The sequence below is a fragment of the Hylobates moloch genome, unplaced genomic scaffold (genome assembly GCF_009828535.3).
Source record: "Hylobates moloch isolate HMO894 unplaced genomic scaffold, HMol_V3 SCAFFOLD_502, whole genome shotgun sequence".
Lineage (NCBI taxonomy): Eukaryota > Metazoa > Chordata > Mammalia > Primates > Hylobatidae > Hylobates > Hylobates moloch.
In genome coordinates, this window is record NW_026652777.1 from 1 (window position 1) to 9,074 (window position 9,074).

The following is a 9,074-nucleotide window of genomic DNA, read 5'->3' on the forward strand; positions in this document are numbered from 1 at the left end:
TATCTATCTATCTATCTATCTATCTATCTATCTATCTATCTATTTATTTATTTATTTATTTGGACTGTTGCCCTATCACACAGGCGGGAGTGCAATGGCATAAACTTGGCTCACTGCAGCTTTTGCCTCCCAGGTTCCCGTGATTCTCCTGCCTCAGCCTCCCGAGTAGCTGGGATTACAGGTGCACACCACCAAACCAGGCTAATTTTTCTGTATCGTTAGAAGAGACAGGGTTTCACCGTGTTAGGAGAGCCAGGGTTTCACCATGAAAATAAATATCATTTTCAGTGACTCGTCCTCCAGCAAAGAAAGATACATACGTGTCTGTGAAACAGTCGTTTTTATACCTTTCCAGAGTCACAGACTCTTTTCTGAAATTAAAGTTCTACATTTCTTAAATTGAAAATGCTTTATGGCAGGCCAATGTACAAACTCTCCCTATCAAAATTACAAAGCAATAGATTTGCACAGATGTTGGCACGTGTATACGCAAGAAAACAAATACTACAAAATCAATCTTAAGTACTGAGTTACTTTTTCCTGTTGGAAAGTTTTAAGTCCTTTGATAATACAACCGATATGAAGTTCTGGGCCCCAAAGTAGAAAACTCTAAAATATAATCCACATAAATGAGTTCTGCAGAAAAGCGGTTAAGTACAGGCAATCAGCATTCATAAACACAACTCAGTTTGAATTGTGTGTTACTTCAATGCAAACTTATTACAATTTTAAAACAAATTTTAGATATTACTTCAATCATTCTTATAATACACCTTTAGTACTTACAAATAATTTTGCTTTTTATCAATAAGTTAATTTTCTGTCCATAAAGGAAATAAAAAAATTGAGAAATTTCGATATCTTCAAACTTATTTTCTTTCAGTCCTATGGTTCCATCTTTATATTTTAAAACATTACCTAAGTGTCCTTCATGGGAGGGAAGCCACCCTCTTCTTCCTTCACTACTTCCTCTTGCAGATCTCAGACTTCCATAAGGGCTTCTGTTTCTTGAGGAAGCTGGTGGTCTCCACCTACCACCACTTTGAAAAGATGGTTTCTTGGCTTGTTCTACTTTTATTGCTTTTCCATCCAAACACTACAAGTATTAACGGTACTATCAGTTAACACTGGCACATTTAACGTAAGCACATTTTACAAACATTTTTACATCAACTGTAGTTCAACTTGAGGTATTCTCTCCAAAAGGAAATTATTTTACTCCTAAAATGAACACATCTTTCGCAATGCCAAATTTGAGACATTTACTGAGCACGTGCCTTCCATTAAGGGATCAAACACAAATTCTATTATTCAAATTCCTTGAAAACTCCTCCATTATTAAAAAAAAAAAAAACCTCAAACCTAAAAAAAGATTCGCCCATCACACATTCTATGGAAGAATGGGGCACATCTGTTTTTTACAATATATAATCCACTTCATCTTTGTATTCACATCACTCATTTAAAGTTTCACTGTCCCAACGAAACCTGTGTCCTTTTTAAACAATGAGCTTACTTTTTCAGAGTGATTAGTCACATTAGTCATTATAGGTTGTTTCTTGTTGGATTTGCTAACACTTACATAAAATGTCCCCATATGGTTTACAATTCTACATTTACTCTAAAAATGTTTCTGTAAATGTGATCCTTGTTTGATCTCATTAAAGTATTTTGCCTTACTCATTTCTTATATTGCCTTAGATGTGCCCCTAAAAAACAATTCATAATATGGTACTTCATGTAATTTCTCAGAAATGCTTAAATATCCTAATTAATTTCACAATAACATTTTTCACTGTAATCTTTTCTACAGGCCACAGCAATTTTTGAAAGCAGTTCAGCTAATAACGAGATTTAAAAGTTACATGGCTTTTGTTATTTGGAGGAAGGACTTAAATCCCTGACAAGACCTCTTGAAGCCACATCGCCAGTTGTTCCTACCTTGAAACTTCTTTCGTTATTTCTGGGCTCAAAATATTTTCCCCAGATTTGCCCATGGCTGCTTCCTTCCCCGTGTTCTCAAGTCAGCCAAAATTCCTTAACTGTTAATTCCACCTGAAAACTCTAAGAACCTCCTTTACTGGCTATCTTAACATTTATGTGCATACAACATTCATATTTAACACAATAAAATATGTGAGATGAAGTAATTTAGAAATAACATTGGCCGGGCGTGGTTGCTCACACCTGTAATCCCAACACTTTGGGAGGCTGAGGCAGGTGGATTATGAGGTGAAGAGATACAGCCCATCCTGGCCAACAGGGTGAAACCCTATCCCCACTCAAAGTATAAAAATTAGCTGGGCGTGGTGGCGCGCCTTCCTAGCCCCTGGTACTCAAGAGGCAGAGGCAGGAGAATCGCTTGAACCCGGGAGGCGGAGGTTGCAGTAAGCCAAGACGGCCCCACTCCAATCCAGCCTAGGGACACAGCGAGTCTCCATCTTAAAAAACAAACAAACGAACAAAAACTTTTCACAAATTATCTGCTGTTTTGCTTGAAAACTTGAGGGAAAAAATAAATTATCATAGATTTCTATACATAAGTCAAAATTATCTCCATACCTACCACAAAGCCATGAACCAAAAGCAACTTTCAGTTTCTACCACCGCTTAAAATATTAATTTATAAGAGTGAATAAAAATCTACTTTCTGCTATGTGCCAAGAAGTGTGCTAGATGTAACAGAAATAAAAGCAATTAGGAAGACTTAAATATGCAATATATACAATTTCACAGTCAATATACTAATATATAGTACAGTGAGTACAAAATACCTACAATATGCAATGAGGAAGAAAATATGAAATCTATATTGTTTTTGAAGCATCAATTATTATTTCTGAGACACACAAGGGGAAGGACAATTCTCAAGAAGTCCAAAAAACATTTTGGGGACAGCGTAAAGACTAACAGGAGCTAAAAACAGTTTGGGAAAATGTTACTTTTTCATTTTATTTACTTATTTATTTTTGAGACGGATTCTTGCTCTGCGGCCAGCCTGGAGTGCATCGGCGTGATCTCGGCTCACTGCAACCTCTGCCTCCCTGCCTCAGCCTACTGAGTAGCTGGAACTATAGGCACACACAACCAGATGTGGCTAATTTTCCTTTCTTTTGGATTTTAGTAGAGACAGGGTTTCACCACGTTGGCCATTATGGTTTCGTTCTCCTGACCTTGTGACCTGCCCGTCTCGGCCGCCCAATGTGCTGGGATTACATGCAGGAGCCACCATGCCGGGCATGATGGGGATAATGTTATAAAGCAAAAAAGGCACTAAAGGGCACAGAAGGAAATGATCTTGACTACAATGTAAAGGAATTCAATAATTAGTATAGTTACATGAAAGTTTAAAGCTTTACTAAACACACAATCCCTAGATTTAAGACTCAACAGGACAAGAGACCATTGGTTGAATCAACACAAGTCCTCAAACACACTGGAGAAAGGAGTAATTAGGTATTCATGTTACATAGCTCACTCTGGTGACAGGAAAGAAATGTCCTTAGGAGAAAAAGCAAGGATGGGGCAAAAATGTCAGTTACTTCTTCTGTTATCTGACTTCAGTGTTCTCATATTATTTTCTATTTTCAACTACTTAACATTTCCTTAAATGTAAAGGTCTTATTTAAATATACTTTCTCAAGAATATATTTTCAGAAAATATATTCTTCAAGAAAGAAAGAATCTTTCCTTTTTGTGAGTCTGTCTAGATATCAATCTACAGTTTGTCTATGCTCTAAAAGTATTTCCAGGAATTGGAAGTACTTCAATTAACAGCATGTAATAAATATTGACTTATTACTTTCATTTACATGAGGGTTCCTTATAAGTTTTAAAGCTCTTCGAAACCTTTTAAAATCTATTTACACTCATATTGAAATACAAACATAGAAAAAGGTTACCATAAATCAATTTATATAATGTCAATTCCAATAGCCTTCCACCTACACTTGCAGGTATATGGCACAAAGAAGAGGATGGCTTCATATGACATGCTACTATCTTCAAAAGTTTAGTAATATTAAAAAGACCCAGAAATACTGTTAATTGAAGAACAGAGTAAGAATATTATTAATAAGGGACTCTTACCTTTCCATTCATATCTTTGGCAGCATTCTTAGCATCTGCAGGGTTCTCAAAAGTAATAAATGCAAAGCCTCTGCATTTGCTGGTTCGATCCTTTATCAAAAGAACTCAAATACATGAAAACATTTTACATTAATATAACGGACTCATCACGGTGCTAACCATCTGAGAGTTATTACATCAACACTAAAAAATAATTGCATTTCACATCACTATTATTGTTCTTAATACTGAGCCACCCCTATAGTCAGTCTATTTTATTCCAGTTTGCTCCTGAACTCCACAACACATTTACTTTTCCTCATTTTCCTTTGTACATAGTAGGTTATCCTTTCCATAGAACCTTAACCTGGTACTATGAGAATTTTCCAAATATCAAACAGATACTACAAAATAAGAGTTTAAAACAGATAAGGCATTTTAATGTAGGTATACAATGAACTTTGAAAAAAATATATCTTTTCAAAACATATGTGTATATATATATATATATATATATACACGTAACATACAGATTTTAAACATACATAATGAAATATACATATGAAAATACACACACACACACACACACACACACACACACACACACACACACGGTTTTAAGAGTTACCTTCTGATATGGGACCATGTTTCCCGAATACTGCTTTAAGCATTTTCTCATTGGTCTCTCTATTGAGGCCACCAATGAAAAGCTTGCCAGGACGATCTGCTTCTACCATTGTGCTGTAATGGTAAAAAAACTATCTATATTTAGGTAAAAATAAATAAGCGAAAAATATAAAATCTTATTACATACTGTGTTGAAAATCCAAGTAAAATTCCCTTCCCGAGGGTGACATATTTTCAGTATTTCTTACCTCAAATATGTAAAATTCGTAACACTCAGAGCAAAGGGGCACTAACTTCATGGACAACTGCTGCATTTTAGTATGTACCTGACAAAAACCTCATTTCTCAAAATTAGATAAGAAAAGCTATCATAATTTTCCTAAGTTGCAATATGAAGAATACCCCCATTTAAATAATTTTATTTGAAAACTATCTATTTATGAGCTACCGTGTGATGTTTTGCAATATCTTCTTTCTTGAGATGTATATCTCCTGTCGCCAAAGTGCGCTGTTCACCACAGCCTCCTCTACCCAGCCTCAACTGATCTTCCCACATCTCAGCTTCCCAAGTGGCTAGTATTACAGGGGCTTTCTACCACAGCCGTGCAACTTTTTCTCTTTTTAAAAATAAACAAGGGTTTCCCCATATTGCCCAAGCGAGTCTCCAAATCTTGGGCTCAAGTGTTCTACCGGCTTGGGAGTACCAAACTGATGGGATTTCAGGGCTGAATCACCACCCTCAGCATGACATTTGGATAAAAGATTAAATCAAGCTACTTAAAATCTCCTAGGGAGAGAATATTTTAAATATTTTTACAATCTTTTAGTGAGTTGAAATATACAATAGGTCAAAGATCCTCAAACCCTAGTCTTCCACCCGTACCTTTCTGTGGCTTGAATGTGATGCCGGAGGATGACATGTAATACCTGTCTTCTGGAGAATGTAACTTACGCCTGAGGATGACCTGAGGTGGGTACAGTTTTATCCGGAAACCATCCTCCCTACTCCCTCGCTGCCCCTCCCTGTCCCCGTGGCAGCCCCACTGCCCCACCTGTCCTCTGTCACATTGCTCCTACCGGAAGACCCGCCCCACCACGTGCCCCTCGGGGACCTGCCGCCAGCCCCCACTCCCAAACGTGTCCACCTCCCCGCCTCCTTCCCCTGCGCAACCCTTGTCTGAGGAAAAATTGTCTTCCACTAAACCAGTCCCTGATGCGAAAATAGCAATGAAAGAGTCCATTATGTTACCCAGGCTGGTCTCAAACTCCTGACCTCAAGCCATCCTCCGACCTCCACTTCCCAAAATGCTAGGATTACAGGAGTAAGTCAGTGTGCCAGGTTAACAGAATAACTTAAGCGCATCAATTTTGTTCCCGTTTTAGGCTACCTAACTCCATTTATCTCGATTACACCCACTTATTCGGTTTAAATTATTTACGGTGCCAAAGATACATGAAACATGTTTCAAATACTGCCATACAACGAAGGAGACAATTAAAGGCTAAACTGAGATTATTTATGGCCCCATAGTTCTACATACACTAAAGTTACACAATTTATGTCAAAATTTGATAATTTCTCCCAAGCACATCAGACACGTGACATGTGCTAACTAAAAGTGTAACTTTTTAATCGCAGTGGTTAAGTCTATTGCCTGTATTTTGAATTATGACCACATTCACAGAGAAAACCCGCTTTAACAAAAAGTGCACGTGAAAACAATGGCGCCTTAGCACCATCTCCCACAACTAGTCGGACATATTAGGTAGTTAAAGGTAGAATCCTCAAGAAAAATCAATGAGTGGAACGAAAATGAGTTTCTTAATAGCGCTAAGGAGTTCTCCCCCCACTGTCTCCTCCCGTATTTCAACACCCACACATAGCAAACCCCTCCGCTTGTATAGGCAAAATCCCAAACCTTCGCTTTCTATTCTTGCCGAGAGACCGAGCTGTCCAGAGCAACAGCAAATACGGCGCTTTTCAGTAGGACAAAGAGCCTGAGGTTCGCCTGGCCCTCAGGTCGTACGGATCCGGCATCGGAGCACCACAGGGCCAACTGCACGAAGGACGCCAGGAGCTAACCTGCGAGGGAAGGACGCCAGAAGACGTGCCCGGAAATCCCGCCTACCTCCAGCGGCCAATCATTGCGAAGGCGGTGGGCGTCGGCCAATTGTTGCGAAGGCTGCCTGCGTGTCCTGAAGCGCCCCGCCCCTGGCTGGCCTGCGGCTCCATCCTCTCGCGGTAGCTCTTCTGAGATGCCGCTTGTGCCTCGTGCCAGGTGGCGGTGGATTAAGGCACGCAGGAGACGGGAGCCCTTTGGAATTGTGGTCCTCCTGAGTGTGGCGAGACATTAAACCACAGGGAACACATGAAACATCTCACTTCATTAGGCAGGATAGGCTGATGGTACTGAATATTGCCGAAACAGAGGGGAGAGAGAGGGACCAGCGCTGCCCGCTGGGGCGAGGGCAGCGGCGGTGGCTTTGGGGGATTGGGGCAGGGCGGGTGCGTGGGACTAAAGTCGACTGGTACACTGCTGGGGTGGAATTCGTCTGCACCAGAAGCTGAAACCCTGCAAGAATTCTCTCTCTCAGGTCTAGGCAAATACAGACTGAGTTTCATGGTTCCTCCCTGAGGATGCTGTACTCACAGGGGCATTCCAAAGGACTTCTCATCCTGTGCCCTGGGAACACGGGAGGCCAACTGCCGTAGTCGCCAATCCAGTGACGCGTGTGCACTGCCTTGCTGGCGCAGAGGCTCTCGCAAGTACAGCGGTGGCCGTGGTGCCTGCTAGCGGGGCTCTGGAAGCCGGGGCCTTGGCCTCCGACTCCAGGGCTACTGTGCGCAGCTAACCCTGCTGGGTATCTGAGCCCCATTCTGAGTGTGGCGGGCTAAGGGCCCTGTGGGGCTCCCCCGGAACCCTGTTCCACATAGGCGTGGGGCGTGCTTCTCAGCACGGCAAGGCCCGCAGGCCTCTCCGGGAGTCGTCTCCAGAGTCGAGGGGCCCCGGGGGGCGTGGGGTGGGTGGCACAGGCTTTGCTCTGTGGGAGCCTCAAGGAGGGCACCATGTTAAGGCTGGAGGCTGTGCAGGAGAGGTCGGCCTGTGCCCAGAGCAGGGAGGCAACCCCTGGGGGAAGAGGCATGCTAGTGGGGGATGACATCACTGCAGAGGTGGAGGTGGTGGCCAAGGAGGAGGCCAATGTGGAGCCGCAGCAGGAGGACCCGCAGGCACAGCCTGGCCCTGGCCCCAGTACGCCCCGGCCAGCGACAGACTCGCTGGACGTCCTTCACTTGGAGCTGGGCTACGTGAATGTCCCAGGCCGCAGGGCATCCCCGGCTTCCGGGCCAGAGCCATATCCTTGCAGCTGCCAATTCGGGATGGCTGGCAGCAGGGGATGGGCGCCGAGCTCCCGGGAGCGGGGTTGGGGGAAACAGGGTGGTAGGCACCGGGGGTCAGCCAGGATTCAGGGCATGGGGGACACCGAGGGGAATCGAGAACAGGCTCATGCAGGTACGAGGGCAGCTTAATTGCATGTGCCCTGAGGGCACGTGGTAGGGCCAGGAAGCCAAGCACAGCACTCACGAGGGAGAATGGCAGCGCCAAGGACCCTTCATCAGCGCAGGAAGTTGAAGGATACGTTTCACTGGGAAAGTCCCTGGAGGAAGGGGAGTCTGCATGCATGCCCATACCAGCCATGGAACTTCCCTGCTCCCCGTGTCTGTGTCCTGCAGGCTTACCCCAGAAACACAAGGTGCTCGAGACTCGGTTTCACTGTGCATAGGACTGCTGTCCTCTGCAAGGCGGGCACTATCTCCCCAGACAATTTCTTCCCCCTGCCAGCGCTGCACGCAAAGATGTTTAGGCCCTGAGCATATATAACCTCCCTTGAAACCACTCGAGCTCCATGGGGAGAGCCAGGCACAGCCCTGCAGCTACTTCTACCCACAGTGGATCCGTGGGGTGGACACGGGCACCCCTCAGGGAGACCAGGAGAAGGAGAGACCGCACACCCAGACAGCAGCAGAGCCTGTCCAGCACCCAGCACACGAGGGCCTCCAGCAGCTCAGAAACCCTGAGCAAGTAGTCGCCTCACACCACAACAGCGGCCCCCAGCCGCCTGCCCACTTCTTCAGCGCCAGCCCCTGGTCAGCGAAGGTTGTCTGGGCCTGCCTCCACCCGCCACCAAGACCACCACAGCTGTGATGGTGCCCCGCCAGGCCAGACAGAGACAGAGGACCTGGAAGGGAAGGTACCCTGCCCCCCACTCTCCGTGCTCTTGCAAGGTTGCAGGGTGTTTCCTTGTATGCCCACCCAATCATCTGGCGGCTCCTTGACCAGAGGCAGATTGTGTAGCACACCCAGACGTTGGCCGGGATC

General features: G+C 44.2%; 1 protein-coding gene across 1 annotated transcript; it reads right to left on the bottom strand.

Annotated features, from left to right (window-relative positions):
• Positions 1 to 918: 918 nt before the first annotated feature.
• Positions 919 to 6,958, bottom strand: LOC116464365 (RNA-binding motif protein, Y chromosome, family 1 member A1-like; the record flags this gene model as incomplete). Its single annotated transcript, XM_058435041.1, has 4 exons — positions 6,825 to 6,958; positions 4,697 to 4,809; positions 4,090 to 4,193; positions 919 to 1,096 (listed from the first exon to the last, which is right to left on the bottom strand). Coding segments are annotated over exons 1-4 (499 nt in total), but the record flags the coding sequence as incomplete, so codon positions are not given.
• Between the last annotated feature and the right edge of the window lie 2,116 nt (positions 6,959 to 9,074).